This window comes from Onychomys torridus, chromosome 8, assembly GCF_903995425.1.
Source record: "Onychomys torridus chromosome 8, mOncTor1.1, whole genome shotgun sequence".
Classification (NCBI taxonomy): Eukaryota; Metazoa; Chordata; class Mammalia; order Rodentia; family Cricetidae; genus Onychomys; species Onychomys torridus.
Window position 1 is genome coordinate 63114028 of NC_050450.1, and position 14526 is coordinate 63128553.

General features: G+C 45.8%; 3 protein-coding genes and 2 non-coding genes across 17 annotated transcripts in view; 3 read left to right on the top strand and 2 right to left on the bottom strand.

The window, feature by feature from the left end:
• The window catches only part of Sgsm2 (small G protein signaling modulator 2), a 41309-nt gene extending 40114 nt beyond the window's left edge, over positions 1-1195 (bottom strand). For both annotated transcript variants that reach the window (XM_036196848.1, XM_036196847.1), the window contains exon 1: positions 1-1195. In XM_036196848.1, coding sequence (XP_036052741.1) covers positions 1-57 — 57 coding nt within the window. In that variant the 5' untranslated portion in view covers positions 58-1195.
• Positions 479-14524, top strand: Tsr1 (TSR1 ribosome maturation factor). The gene is made up of 15 exons (XM_036196849.1): positions 479-1406; positions 1567-1670; positions 2511-2730; positions 2822-2956; positions 3503-3927; positions 5445-5604; positions 5961-6118; positions 7930-8123; positions 9194-9356; positions 9560-9670; positions 10494-10626; positions 12296-12412; positions 12851-12991; positions 13088-13162; positions 13266-14524. Exons 1-15 carry the CDS (start codon positions 1310-1312, stop codon positions 13439-13441), a joined length of 2409 nt encoding a protein of 802 aa, XP_036052742.1. The 5' UTR covers positions 479-1309; the 3' UTR covers positions 13442-14524.
• Positions 9754-9845, top strand: LOC118590537. Its single transcript, XR_004945826.1, has one exon. It is a non-coding gene; the product is annotated as a small nucleolar RNA SNORD91 family (small nucleolar RNA).
• On the top strand, positions 10736-10828 carry LOC118590536. The gene has a single exon (XR_004945825.1). It is a non-coding gene; the product is annotated as a small nucleolar RNA SNORD91 family (small nucleolar RNA).
• Positions 11935-14526, bottom strand: part of Srr (serine racemase) — a 22587-nt gene continuing 19995 nt past the window's right edge. For all 12 annotated transcript variants that reach the window (XM_036196861.1, XM_036196850.1, XM_036196860.1 and 9 more), the window contains 2 exons: positions 14144-14353; positions 11935-13879 (listed from right to left, as the gene is read on the bottom strand). In XM_036196861.1, the coding sequence (XP_036052754.1) occupies positions 13664-13879; positions 14144-14353 (426 nt within the window). In that variant the 3' untranslated portion in view covers positions 11935-13663. The remainder of the gene's footprint in view (positions 13880-14143; positions 14354-14526) is intronic.

Consider the following 14526-nt stretch of genomic DNA (forward strand, 5'->3'; position numbering starts at 1 on the left):
CTCCTTTTTCACGTTCCACAGCAGCTTTTCTTTGACTGCGTCCTCGGCGCTGCCCATGGTGCGGCAGGTGGCGGGCAGGCGGCGCCCAGCGGGCCCCCCGGTCCGGTCCCCCGCTTGCCCTCGCCGCCTCCGCGCCTCCCGGCTCAGCGCCCCACGCGTGAGGCGGAGCCCCCGCCCGCCGCGCTCCCCGCTCGCCGCCGCCGCAGCCACTGCCCGGTGCTCAGCTCCGCAGCCATCTTCCGAGCCCCGCAGACGTCAGGCAGCAGGCCCGGCCCCTTCCCACAGCAGCCGGCAGGGAGGGGGTGTGTGCGCCGCGACTGGGTGGGGAGGGGGGGTCAGGGCGGGTGCGGACGCCTGGGGGCGTCGGGCCCGGGCGCGCGCCGCAGGGACGGTTGTCATGGCGACGGGCAGGCTCCCGCCCCGAGGGCGCGAACCCGCATTGTGAGCGCTGGGAGCCGCCAGCTCCTCGGCCAGAGGCTGCGGAGCCAGACAGACGGACTTCTGGAAAGGTGCTTGTGTCTGGACGGGCTTCAACCTCAGTGACTGCTCCCGACTTCTGGCCCCTCGGAGAGGAGCTAGGAGACCAGGGTTCCCGGCCCTGCGTTCCTGTGGTTCGAATCTGGTCTTCTCACTCCTCCGAATCCCGTGGCCTGTCTGCCGCTCTTAGTTGCAAAGCTTGCGGGAGAAAAGCAAGAATCCAGCCGCGAGCTACGGAGAACCGGAGCCCGAGCGCAAGAGGAAGCTCTCACCCTCTTCTTCACGTCCCGTTTGGCACACCTTGCAGATTTGTGGGAAGAGGGGGCACGAGTTGGAGTAAGAGACTGGCTGGAACGGAGCCGGCGAGGGTGAGGCGAAACCCTTTTTGAGTGGTTCGCGTTGGAAATTAGAGTAATCGGGGAAAGACAAGGTTACGCAGTCATAAAACTTTACCACCTTATAGAAATCAATGGGACCGGAGAGATCGGCGTGCAAAATCTACGTGACAGGAGGACTTTTATTTCTTCCCACGTGATACCACTTTAGCGTGCAAAAATATGAAATATGGTCGCAAAGTAGGCCCCTGTATCAAGGGCCGGAGCCTGGAGGCTACATCCGGAGTCTTTCAGGCAGCCCTCACCAGTGGACTGCAGCGTGGGAAAAGTTGCCACGACGTATTTGCGGGGACTCAAGCACCCGGGGCTCACTGGCTAGCGGAAAAAACCTCGCGAGAAGGCGCGAGAGTCCGTCCAGGACTGAGGTCCTGCCCCGGGGCCGGAAGCGCTCGGCTCCTCCCGGAAGTAGTGCTTCCTCGGTGCATGTGGGCCGCGGCATGGCGGCTCACCGCTCCGGCCCGCTGAAGCAGCAGAATAAAGCTCATAAAGGCGGGCGGCACAGCGGTGGTGGGTCCGCACAAGTGGGCAGCAAAGGTGAGTAGTCAGAGGAGGAGGGAGGGCTGCTTAGCCGTGCCTAGACCCGGGCTGGACTTGGGACCCTTGCCAAAGGCTCTTTTTAAGGAGCGCAGAAAGGTTCCTGTTCGCTAATCTCATGGTGCGGAACAGAAGCAGCCACCTCTGATCTGCCTTCCAGGCCGTGTAGGACCGAAAGTCTTGTGCAAGAAGGTGAAGAAGCAGCTCAGCCGAGTAGACCAGAGGCATCGTGCCAACCAGCTCCGCAAGCAGAAACGGGAGGCGGTGAGAGGAGTGGGGGTTGGGAAACGGTGCGGCTTCTGAAGGGTTTTACGTGGGTCATTATGCCTCACACTAGAAATGGGCGGAAAATGGAGAGTAAACCCAGGGTACCTTCAGGCCATGTTCTTTTTAGTCCGAGGCCCTGCCAAACTTGACAACGCGTATACGTGGCCCTTTTTCCTGGGCATCTTCATTTATTTGGCCTGCTCTTCTTTTGCAGGGCATTCTGATTATTATGTTTTCTTTTTTCCCTTCCCCCCGTTTTTTCCGAGACGGTTTCACTGTGTAACAGCCTTAGCTGTCCTGGAACTAGTTTTGTCGGCCAGGCTGACATCGAACTCGACTCTGCCTCCCAGGTGCTGGGATTAAAGGCGTGCGTCACCACTACTGGGCTTTTTGTTGTCGTTATGGAGCTTTGGAGCCTGTCCTGGAACTCAACTCTGTAGACCAGGCTAACCTCGAACTCACAGAGATCGTCTTGCCTCTGCCTCAGAGTGCTGGGATTAAAGGTGTGCACCACCACCGCCCGGCTTGTTGTTGTGGCTTTTTTTTTTTTTTTTTTTTTTTTTTAAACAAAGGGTCTCACTATGTAGCCCTTGCTGGTCTAGAACTGTCAAGTATGTTGATTGACCTTGCCTCCTTGAGCACTCAATTTAAAGGCCTGGCCCACCACACCCAGCTTTTCTGATGTTTTATAATGTTTTACGTTCAAGTTCCCTTGCTACTTCTACTAGCCAACAAAGAGGTTGGGGGGTTGTGCTTTGGCATGGCAACATCTGTGTTTTTGGAGATGTAATAGTGAAGCAAATGAATGAGATAGTCTCTGAACCTTTGTTTTGCTAGGTTCTGGCAGAGAAAAGGCAGCTGGGCAGCAAGGATGGGCCTCCTCATCAGGTGCTTGTGGTGCCTCTCCACAACAAGATTTCCCTTCCAGAGGCATTTACACTACTTCAGAATGAAATCTTGGGAACAGTGTACTTGAACGAATGCGGAAGCACCCGAGGCTTTATGCTTCTAAGCCACGTAGTGAGACATCGGTGGTTTTTTACATGTGCAAGACCAGGTTAGAATATCCAATATTTTTCTGACATTATGTTTAAGTAGTTCTATTTCTTGATTATAATGTGCTAACTACCTCCTCTGCTTGTTTCCAGGGGATCTGCATACTGTCTTAGATCTGGCTAAAGTTGCTGATACCATCCTGTTCCTCCTGGATCCACTAGAGGGCTGGGACAGCACTGGGGAATACTGTCTGTCTTGCCTCTTTGCTCAGGGCCTTCCCACCTATAGTAAGTGTGTTGGAGACCAGCAAAGAAAGTTAGTTAGCTTTTTTTGTTGTTGTTTTTGTTTTTTGTTTTGTTTTGTTTTTGCCAGAGCTGAGGACCGAACTCAGGGCCTTGTGCTTGCTAGGCAAACGCTCTACCACTGAGCTAAATCCCCAACCCCACATTTATTTTTATTACTTTAAAAAATTTTATTATTATTATTGTTATTATTATATTGTTTTGACACAGAGTTTCTCTGTGTAACAGTCCTGGCTGTCCTGGAACTTACTTTGTAGACCAGGCTGGCCTTGAACTTAGAGATCCGCCTGCCTCTGCCTCTCGTGCAATGGTGTTAAAGGCGTGTGCCACCACCATCTGGCTTAAAGAGAACTTTTATATCTGGGCTGGTTTTGCCCAGGGAAAAACTGGGAGGATGTACTTCATTTTGACGTTTCATTAGTGTTAGCTAAGTCTTGAGTTTCCCAGTGACCATTTGGTTGTTGTGATTGGGAATGAATTTTTCAGTGGTGAAGCAGTACGTCACTAAATTCTTCCTTTCTCTTCTTTCAGCACTTGCTGTCCAGGGGCTTTCTGGCCTCCCACTAAAGAAACACATAGATGCCAGGAAGAAGCTAAGTAAAATAGTGCTGAAACGCTTTTCCGAGGATGAAATCCTGTTGCTAGACACCCCACAGCAAGCAGCAGTGTTGCTTAGACAGTTGGCTAACCAGAAGCAGCGGCATCTTGCTTTTCGAGATCGGCGAGCGTACTTGTTTGCCCATGTTGCTGACTTTGTGCCTAGTGAGGAGAGCAACTTAGTGGGCACCTTGAAGATCTCAGGCTATGTTCGTGGGAGGACTCTGAATGTAAACAGTTTGCTGCATATTGTCGGACATGGTGATTTCCAAATGAATCAGATAGATGCCCCTGTGGACCCCTTCCCTTTAAATCCTAGAGTGATTAAATCCCAGAAGAAACCAAGCATGGCAATGGAGGTAAGGTTGATAGGGTTTTCATTCCTGTGAATTGAACCCAGGCCTCGGCAGGCACTCTACTACTTGGCTACATTCCTTGCCCGAGATTGTTGGCTTTAACTATTTTTTTTTTTGTTTGTTTGTTTGTTTGTTTACAGAATTTGTTTTTGTATGCTGGAGAGGGAGCATATTACTGGTGTGGAGGGCAGGGGACAACTTGCCAGGGTTTGGTTCTCTCCTACCTCGTGGGCCCAGAGGATTAGACTCAGGTTATTGAGTTTGGGGCCCAGACTTTTTTGTTGTTGTTCTTGTTGTTTTTGTTTTGTTTTGTTTTTTTTTGGTTGTTGTTTTAAAGACAGGGTTTCTCTGTATAGCTCTGGCTGTCCTGGAACTTGGTCTGTAGACAAGGCTGGCCTTGAACTCACACAGATCCACCTGCCTCAGCCTTACAAGTTCTAGGACTAAAGGTGTGTGCTACCACTGCCTGGCTTCGTGTTTGTGTGTGTGTGTGTGTGTGTGTGTTGTGTTTGGTTTTTCGAGACAGAGTTTCTCTGTGTAGCTTTGAGCCTTTCCTGGATCTTGCCCTGTAGATCAGGCTGGCCTTGCACTCACAAAGATTCGCCTGCCTCTGCCTCCCAAGTGCTGGGATTAAAGGTGTTCGCTGCCACCAGCACCCGGCTTTTTTTTTTTTTTTTTAAAGAATGTAGATTTGTATATATAACTTGGCACAGGATGGAAAATTTAATTTTTAGAGAAGATAGTTTGCACACTTAGGCAAGTGAGGAGACTGCTAGTTTGAAGTGTAAGGCAGTGGACAATTAGACATGTTGATCAGTTGTATTTATCCAGTACTTTCTAGGTATTCTGCACAGTTGGCTCTTCCTTTGTGGCAGATGTGGACTCTACTCAGAATTTATTGGAATTGGGAAAAAAGTAACGAACACTTGTGAATTTAAGAATTATAGTAGCGCGCGCGCAGGTGCAGACCTGCTGTGGAAATTGAGAGTACACTAGACTAGCAGCTACACAGGAGAGAGCAGTCAACCTGGTGTTTGGAAGAATGACTAACTTGTAAACTCCACAGAGGTGAAAGAATATCTGGGGAGTATGTGAGCCTAGGTATAGTGATGGAATAGAGGATTTCTTTGAACTTTTTAAAGACTGGACCTCACCATTGTAGCAGTGGCTGGCCTGGAACTTACTGTATAGAACAGGCTGACCAAAAACTTTGCAGAGATCAGCCTGCTTCTGCCAGTTAAGTGTTGACATAAAAGGTGTGCAACATCATGCAGGGTTTGCTTGAATTGTGAAGAGAGCAGTTTGAAAGGGAGTGTATGTAATAAGCAGGTAGGAGAGTGTTGTCAGATTTTCTTAGAAATGATCTCAAGAGTTAAGCAGGGGAGCAGAGTTGAAATGCTAGAAGACAGCCATTTGGAAATTTCAGTATGTTTCTGTTTAATTTGTGGATCTCTCAGGTTATTGTTAGATTTACCGGACTTGGTTAATGTCTGACACGCTGTTACCTGCTTTTGGTTTAGATTTGTGCTACAGATGCTGTAGCTGACATGGAAGAAGACCTTAAGGTTCTGATGAAAGCAGACCCTGATCAACAGGAAACTTTACAAACAGAGGTTTTTCCAGATCCAATGGAAGGGGAACAAACCTGGCCTACTGAGGAGGAACTGGATGAGGCAAATGGTCAGTGGTAGCCAATGTGTTAGTAGTTATTTACTTGGTCACTGCCTGCCTATACGGCTAGATGAAGAAATGACTGAGGTTCAGATACCATGACTGTACTAAGCAAACACTGGGCACAGCTCTACTTCCTGTCTCCAAATCACTAGAGGCTAGCCTTTTTAAATAATAAATGATGCTAAATCCACTACAGGGTTTATTTAGCTGAGTATTGGTTGCTAACTGAAGTATATTATTTGGAAGTAGTCTGTAACTGCTAGTCTCGTGTTGGTAGCAGTGTCTGCATAGGTGAGAACACAGAAAGGCAGTGTAATTAATATATAAATAATATGAATTAGTGAATTGTTTGGGTTTTACAGACTTACTGAAGCAACGTTCCAGGGTGGTAAAGAAGGTCCCTAAAGGAACATCCAGTTACCAGGCTGAATGGATTTTGGACGAAGGAGATGAAAGTGGTGGGGAAGGTGATGAGTATGATGATCTACAACATGAAGGCTTTATGGAAGAGGAGTCTCAGGTAAGACAATGGGCCATTGGGCCACTTATGTGAACAACTTCAAAAACATGGCTGTGTGAAGTCAGCTGCTTAAGAATGGCTGTAATTTCCAAAGCTATAGAGAAATCCTGTCTAAAACAAAACAAAAAAAAATCCCCAAAAAAGAATGGCTATAATTATGGAAAGGATGTTTTCGTGACTTCCTCTCTTGTTAGTTTGTTTTGTATAAAGTGCTTGCCACATAAATGTTAGGAGTTAAGGGCCCATGTGAAACATGATTTAACAAACAACAAAAATATCCTGTGTTGGCGCCCACTGGGTTTCCTAGTGGGGGCTGTCCCCAGCAGGACTGCATAGGAGGTTGATTGGACCACGGGCCTGGGTACAGGTGTTTGTCTACACTTGACTGTAACTAGCAAGGGGGAGGGCTTCTGCTCCATCCCTTGGCATTGTTATAACAGACCTTTGGAGTAAAGCTCTGGGCCGGCCAGTGGATAAGGATCTATCCTGTGTTTTTCTCTGTTTTTCTCCCCTTTATTTCTAAGTCTTTTATCCCTTTATCCTCAAGAGTTCCTGGGGTAAAGAAGTATGGGGGTTGGTCTCTCACAATCCTGTCTCAAGGTGGAAGGTGAGGACAATCAAAAATGTCCTCTGCCTCCACATGTGCCTGTACTCATTCATATACTGCTTACAGATAGGTGTCTAGGAAAATTAATCTTTGTTTAATTGCTTTTGGGGTAGAGATGGGTAGGTTTCTGCTGAAATACCTGCAATTTTTTTAGATAGTCTTATTAGCCCATAACTGACCTTGAACTCAAGCGATCTTTCTCCCTTCATCTTCCCAGAGCTGGGATCATAGGCATGTGATTGTTTGTTTGGTTTTGTTGTTGTTGAAGACTTTGGCACATCATTTTATTATTGTTGTTGGGTAGTTTTGCCCTTTTTTCCTGACAAGTTTTCATGTATCCCATGTATTAGCCCTGAACTCAATGTGTAGCAGAGAATGATTTTGAACTCCTTAATTTGCCTCTGCCTCTACGTCCCCAAGTGCCTGGATTATACTCTGGCATCCTGTGTCTTAGTTTTTGTGTGTTGATATCAATTCCCAGGGCTTCACAAATGCTAGGGAAGTACTTTACCAGATGAACCACATCCCCAGGAACCATGGCCCCCACATTGTTTTTAGGGTGTATGTCTTTGGCAGGCGGTGTTTGAGGTAGAGTTTCATTATTTTGCTCTGTTCTAGAACTCACTGTGTAGACCAGGCTGACCTAAAACTCACAGAGATCCACCTTCCTCTGCTTCCTAAGTTTTATTACTACATCCAGTGCTTTCTTGTGTGTGGCGGGAGGGAGGCAGTCAGGGACAGCTTTCTGAGTCATTTCTCCCTTTCCATATTTGGGTTCTCTGTATAGAACTCAGGTCTAGAAATAAGGGCATTTGGAAACAAGTGCCTTTACTCACTGAGCCACCTTGTTGGTGCTATGATTTTTGTTTTTTGGAGGGGCGGCGGGAGGGAGAGGGTATAGTCTTATGAATCTCAGGCTCGTCTAGAACTCTCGCTGAGAATGACCTTGAACCCAAGTGTTGATCATGCAGGCATGTGAAATCTGCCCAGTTTTAGGCAGTGCTGGGGATTCAACCAAGAGCTTTATGTGTGCTAGGAAAGCACTCTACTAATTGAGCTATGTCCTTTGCCTTGTTTGGGTTTTGTTACTTACTCCGTCACGAAGCTGCCATCAAACTCCTCATGAATCTCCTGCCTCACCTTCCCAAATGCTAAGACTATAAGTGTGTTTCATAATGCATAGTTGTAATCCCTCGTTTTACAGGATGAGAGTGGTGAGGAAGAGGAGGAGGACTGTGAAACTATGACTCTAGGGGAGTCTGTGCGTGATGATCTCTATGATGAGAAAGTAGATGAAGAGGCCGAGGAGAGAATGTTGGAGAAATATAAACAAGAAAGATTGGAAGAGATGTTTCCAGATGAAATCGATACCCCCCGTGATGTGGCCGCTAGGATTCGGTTAGTACTATGGGAGTGGGAAGTAAATGAAGAAAAACATTGTCCTTGTCCTTGAAGAGAAAACATGCTATCTGAAAAGCAGCAACGCTCATAAAAGTAAAAGCAAGAAGGCAGAGCAGTGATGCCACACACCTTTAAATCCCAGCACTCGGGAGGCAAAGGCATGCGGTTCTCTGAGTTTGAGGTCAGCCAGGACTACACAGAGAAACCCTGTCTTGAAAAACTGGGAGAAAAAAAAAAGGCAAGAAAATACAGGTGATTTTTCTTGAAGTAAGCCTGACTAAAAGCGAGTGTGAGTGTTGGGTATTAGAGTTCTAAGGCAGGTTGAAGAGCCACATTCCCTGATAGGCAGGCACCAGGCGGGCATTATAAATTTTTGTCCCCTGTGGAAAGCCTGAGTTGGTTCTGCAATACTTGTTAGAAGCTGTTTTAGGACATGGTTTTTGCTAAAGCTATTCGTTTGTAGTTGTTTGTTTGGAGGATAAGGTCTCATGTAGAGCAAGGTATTCTGGATCTTCCTGTATATTTCCATGCCCAGTTTTAGCTCATTAGGATATTTTGATTTCTAGTGAGTAATTTCTAGTTTCAGACTGTTTTCCTTTGTAGCTCAGGCAGACATGAACACATGATCCTGTCCCAGTCTCCCCAGTGATGGTACTACAGGTATATAAAAGACTTTAAAGGCATGTGTGGTTTGTTGTGTTTGTGCTGTGCGGGGAACCCAGGGTGTGTATACTAAGTAAGCATTATACCACTGAGTTACTTTCCTAGATAAGAGTACTTTGAAAAAGCTAGAGGACTGGAGAGATGGCTCAGGGGTTAAGAGCACTGGCTGTTCTTCCAGAGGTCCTGAGTTCAATTCCCAGCAACCACATGGTGGCTCACAACCATCTGTAATGTGATCTGGTGCCCTCTTCTGGCCTGTAGGGATATATGCCGGCAGAACACTGTATACATAATAAATAAATCTTAAAAAAAGAAAAAGCTAGAAGAGCATTGACCATTTTAGAAGTGAGGTGAGTCTTATGTAGCACCATCTAAACCTCTTTCTTCAAAAATATGTGTTCTAGATTTCAGAAATATAGAGGCCTCAAGAGCTTCAGGACATCTCCTTGGGACCCTAAGGAAAACCTTCCTCGAGATTATGCTCGGATCTTTCAGTTTCAGAATTTTATTAATACTAGAAAAAGAATCTTTAAACAAATTGAAGAAAAAGAAGCTGAAGGAGCTGAGGTAACTGCCTTCTTGTCCACCTTGTCATTTGTTTTTTTCCTCGTTTGGGAACAGAGGGATCAGAGATAATTAACTGAGAAGGTAGATCTGGATAGTTGACACATCTATGAATGATGACACTTGGCATGCACTTGGAGAAAGGTTTTACCATTATTGGGACATTAAGGGTAACTCTGTGATTGTTGTGTGTGTCTTTCTGGCAGGTTGGCTGGTATGTCACACTTCATGTCTCTGATGTCCCTGTCTCAGTGGTTAAGTATTTCAGGCAAGGAGCGCCCTTGATTGCATTTTCTTTACTACCTTATGAACAGAAGGTAAATCAGTGTTTTTTTCCAAGGTGTACAACATTTTGCTCATTGGGGTGAAAGGCTGCCATTTTGATTGAGGAATCAGAATAGAGAGAAGTCAATGATGGTTATACCAAGATGTCTGAACCTGTCTGAAGCATCTCAGTGATGCAGTCTGTGTGGTTCTGAGACTTCCCTAAGTATGTTTTTTCAGATCAGAATGGCAGTCTTTTTTTTTCCCCCCCTCAAGATTTCATTAGGTATACTGTATAAGTGTTTTGCCTGCAGGCCAGAAGAGGACACCAGATCTTATTATATAGATGGTTGTGAACCACTGTGTGGTTGCTGGGAGTTGAGTTGAACTCAGGACCTCTAGAGGAGCAGTCTGTGCACTTAACCTCTTTGCTCTTAACCTCTGAGCCTGCCCGGGGCTAGCAGTCTTGAAAGTAAATGTTTATGCCAGTGTAAAGATCTGTTCTCTCTAGGTGGCCAGTAGTCATGGCCACTAGGAGTGGGCAGCTGCTATAAAGGTGTGGAGGCTTGGATGATTATGGCCTTGGGAGGCTGTATGGTGATCGGTAATGTGAAGGTCATTGACTATGGCTTAGCTTTTATGTTAGAAGTGGACCAGTAAGTTAGCTTAGACATGTGTGTGGAAGCACTGATAAGACCTATGTCACCTGTAATGTCAGTTGGTAGTGGGTAAAAAGGACTATTTATATGACATCTGTATGATGTCAGTAACTAGCACAGTCAGTTCTTAGAGTGAAACTGATGTTTGTTTGGCTTGCCTTTCAGGTTAGGCCGTTGTATGCGTAGACTATGAAACGTTTTTTTATTTGGTCCTCAGATGTCAGTATTGAACATGGTGGTGAGTCGGAACCCTGGCAACACAGAACCCGTGAAGGCCAAAGAAGAATTGATCTTCCATTGTGGATTCAGGCGCTTCCGGGCCTCGCCTTTATTCTCTCAGCACACAGCAGGTTAGCACAGAAGCTGCTGGGGTCTGTCACCTGTTGTCTTTCATGGTTGAAGGCAGAATACAGTGTGAAACTCTGAAGTCTCTAGGGTGAGAGAGTTTCAGTACTCTGACTTAGGAGCCAATGATGTTTTTCTTCAAAATGTCTGAACCTGTCTGAAGCATCCCAGTGATGCAAACTGTGCTGTGCTGAGGCTTCTCTGCTCTGAGTATTGTTCTAGAGTAGGTTTTAAACCAGAGTTGGTAGCTTTAGGAGTAGGAATACGTGTTGCCTGCTTTTGAACAGTATCATAGCTCACTTGCCTTTCAGTGACAGGAGACAGATGGTGACAGCATAATTGGTGCTCTGGGTCAATTTTCTCATCCATCACATCATTTTGTAAACAGTTTTACTGAAACATGGCATGTCTTTTGATTTTTGAGGTGGAGGGGATGCTCTTTGAAACAGGGTTAAGAGGGCTTTGAACTTTGGGTTCTCCAACCTTTACCTCCCAGTATTTCTTTTTCTTTTTCTTTTTCTTTTTTTTCTTTTTTGCCTGTTTGTTATTAAGTATCTAACTATATTGTGTATGGTTGTCTTGTGAGAGTTGAGAGGCAAGGTTTTAATATGTAGCCCAAGCTGGCCTTCCTTGACCTTCAGAATGGTGGACTGTGGGGAGGGGTACACCACCATGCCCAGCTGGCATGGTGTTATGAAGGCACACTGAGATACCTGAGTAGCTGGAATAGAAAGTAACTGGAAGCTGGTCAGGTGCTCAGCACTTGCTGCTGAACCTGAGGACCTAACATTCAGTGGGTACCCTGACCCTGTATGATGGAAGGGAAGAACTGTCCCCTGACTTCTACTCTAGTGCTGTAGCAATATGCCAACCCCCTCCCCCCAAAAAAAATAAAACCAAAATGTATTAGAAAGCTTTTATTACTTTAAGAATGTAATAGCTGTGTTACAGATGAACAGAGCTTTCCTGCTAGCTTACTGTCCTGTATCCAGCACACAAGAGCTTGGCTTTCTGGGTAGAAAATATTTCTGCTCAAGACTGAGTTGCTGCACAGTCAGTCTGAGTAAAAGTATCGGTTGTAGTGATATCAGATCACCTGGATGACTCTTTCAATGCCAACCATAGTCTAAGCTCTAATTCTGTCTCTAGTTGAAAAATCACTGATGGGACTAGGTTTTCTCTTTTTAGTTGTATTGATGCAGGGGAAAAATGTCCGAGAGTTAGTAGTGTAAAGAAACACAAGATGAGGCTGGTAATTTAGCCCTTGAGAGATGGAGGAAGGTACATTGCAATACATGAGCCCTGCCTCAAAACAAAACAAAACAGACTAGGGCTTACAGAGGACCTGGGTTCAATTCCCAGTAGCTACACTGGTCAGCTTAGAGGCATCTGCACATGCATACCCACACACCATGAGGATATACCGAGACAAAAACATGAATCTTAAACACCACTGCTTTTGGTTAAGTTACAGTTAGGCTGAGAATACGACAGAACTATGGCAGAGCACTTAGTGTGTACACGGCCCTGTGCTTGGTCTCCTTTACTCTAATTGTAAAAGGTGGAGCTATGTGTGGCAGCATCATGGCTCCTAACAGCCTTTGGATTGCTTTACGGTTTCTCAAAAGGCTTTTCACTCTTCTTTCTATTTATTTGGGACCCTTACGTTGGAAGCTGATAAACATAAATTTCAGAGATTCTTGACTGCTGATGCGGCCGTAGTGGTGACAGTGTTTGCGCCAATCACTTTTCCTCCTGCATCTGTGCTGCTTTTCAAGCAGAGAAGCAATGGTATGTTGATTTCTAAATGGTAAATATTGAACCTACTAGACCGTTACTTTTCTGTAATTAAACCTGGGGTCTAACTGTATTAAGGTGTACTGGTGGTTTTTCAAAAATACCAATTTCAAACTCATTGAGGGTATATGTAAGCCCAGGGTGATAACTAGTTCTTAACTGTTGGCACACTTCAGTAGGGGTTGCTTGGAGTATTACATTTAAGGTGGGTTTTGGGGGGCTGGCTCAATAGTAATACCTTCCAGTAGTCCTTGTGGCCTCAGAAAGGTAACAGTGCATTTCTCCAAGATAATCTTGCATGGGTCTTTAAAATAGATTAGAGCAAAGCTACACAGAGAAACCCTATCTTGAAAAACCAAAACAACAACAAATAGATTAGAGCAGTAGCTGAAGGGTTTGGCCTGTGTATTAACAGCTGCTCTCCTTTCCTAGGAATGCACAGTCTCATTGCTACAGGCCATCTGTTATCAGTGGATCCAGACAGGATGGTCATCAAGAGAGTTGTTCTGAGTGGTCATCCTTTCAAAATTCTTACTAAGATGGCAGTAGTGCGCTACATGTTCTTCAGCAGAGGTAGGCACGGATGAAGGAGAGTGGGATCTGACTCCCCATGGTAGGAGGGCTGGCGTGATGCTGTGGGTTTTATTTTGTGTCTCTGTTCATTCTAAGAGGACGTGATGTGGTTTAAGCCTGTGGAACTGAGAACCAAGTGGGGCCGCAGGGGACACATCAAGGAACCTCTAGGTAAGAGTCTGGGATTCCCCGGTGTTACCAGTGGACTATACTGGGCTGTAAAGTTCACTGTTTAAAAGTGTCTACTTTGACCAATTTGCTGTTTTCCTTCTAGGTACCCATGGCCATATGAAGTGCAGTTTTGATGGGAAGCTAAAATCTCAGGATACAGTATTAATGAACCTCTATAAGCGAGTTTTCCCCAAATGGACTTATGATCCATATGTACCAGAACCACTACCATGGGTGAAAAGTGAGATCTCAACAGCCTCTGAAGTGGACATGGAGTAAAATAATGGAGTCAGTGTGGTTCCGTCTCTACTGTGGTCAGGACTCCAGTGTGGGTGGGAGTCTGGCTTGTGACTAGGCAGTTTGTGCATTTCTATTTCAGCTGCTCATGTCTCCAAATTCTAACTCTTACTGAAAATACTCCGTTAGGACTTTGAAAACCATTAAAAAAGTGAAGATGGGAAACAATTTTTTTTTCATCTAGAGACAACTTCTTTCATGAATTTAAACAGAAATAGTCTGGTAAGGAGCTGGCCTTTCAGCCTGCTTCACCCAGCTTAGAGAGGTTAAGTCTACATTCCCACCACTGAGTACAATACAGATGTTCTTCACTTCTGGAGAGACGGTTTGGAAATGCTGTGACAGCACTGCAGCCAGTCCAACACCAGCAGTAGGCTCAATGAGCAGCTTCATCCTCTCCCACACCAGCTGGGTTGCATACTGTTGGAACAGAAAGGAGGAAGGACTAATGAAACAGACAGAGCTGGAGTTTAGTGGGTTAAATGCTGAACACCAAATGAAAGAGATGTTTGGGTTTGTTGCGATGAGTATGTGCTTGCTAATAAAGTATGCATATACAACTTGGCCTAGCTCTGCTACTGTCGGGGTGCCCATGTATCACAGGTCGCCTGGTTGATTATCTGTTCGTAATAGTTTCTTTCGCCTAGGAAGTTAGACTCACTGTTTTTCTCCTCCCAGTCTTACCTTGATTTCGTCCTCTGTGACAGTGAAGACATCGTCTACAAGGTCTCTGATAATAGGCCAGGTGTTTAAGCCAATGCTAGACTTGACGCCGTCTGCTATGGTCTCTGGAGGATGAAGATTGGGAGTCAGTTCCCCTTTCAGTTTGGACCGGTAGCAGTCATCTGCATTCAAGGGTTCGGCAGCATAGACCTTCACACTGGGTTTCAGGGCCTGCCAAGAGGAACAGAGACTGTACACAGACTGGCAGTCTTTGCCTGCAAACCTATGCCTGCAATAAAGGAGGCATACAACACATCTTTTTTGTGTTACAGAGGGTCTTTCCTTATATACGGAAATGGGGATATGACCTTGAAGCATTTTAATAAATACCTGATAACTGACTT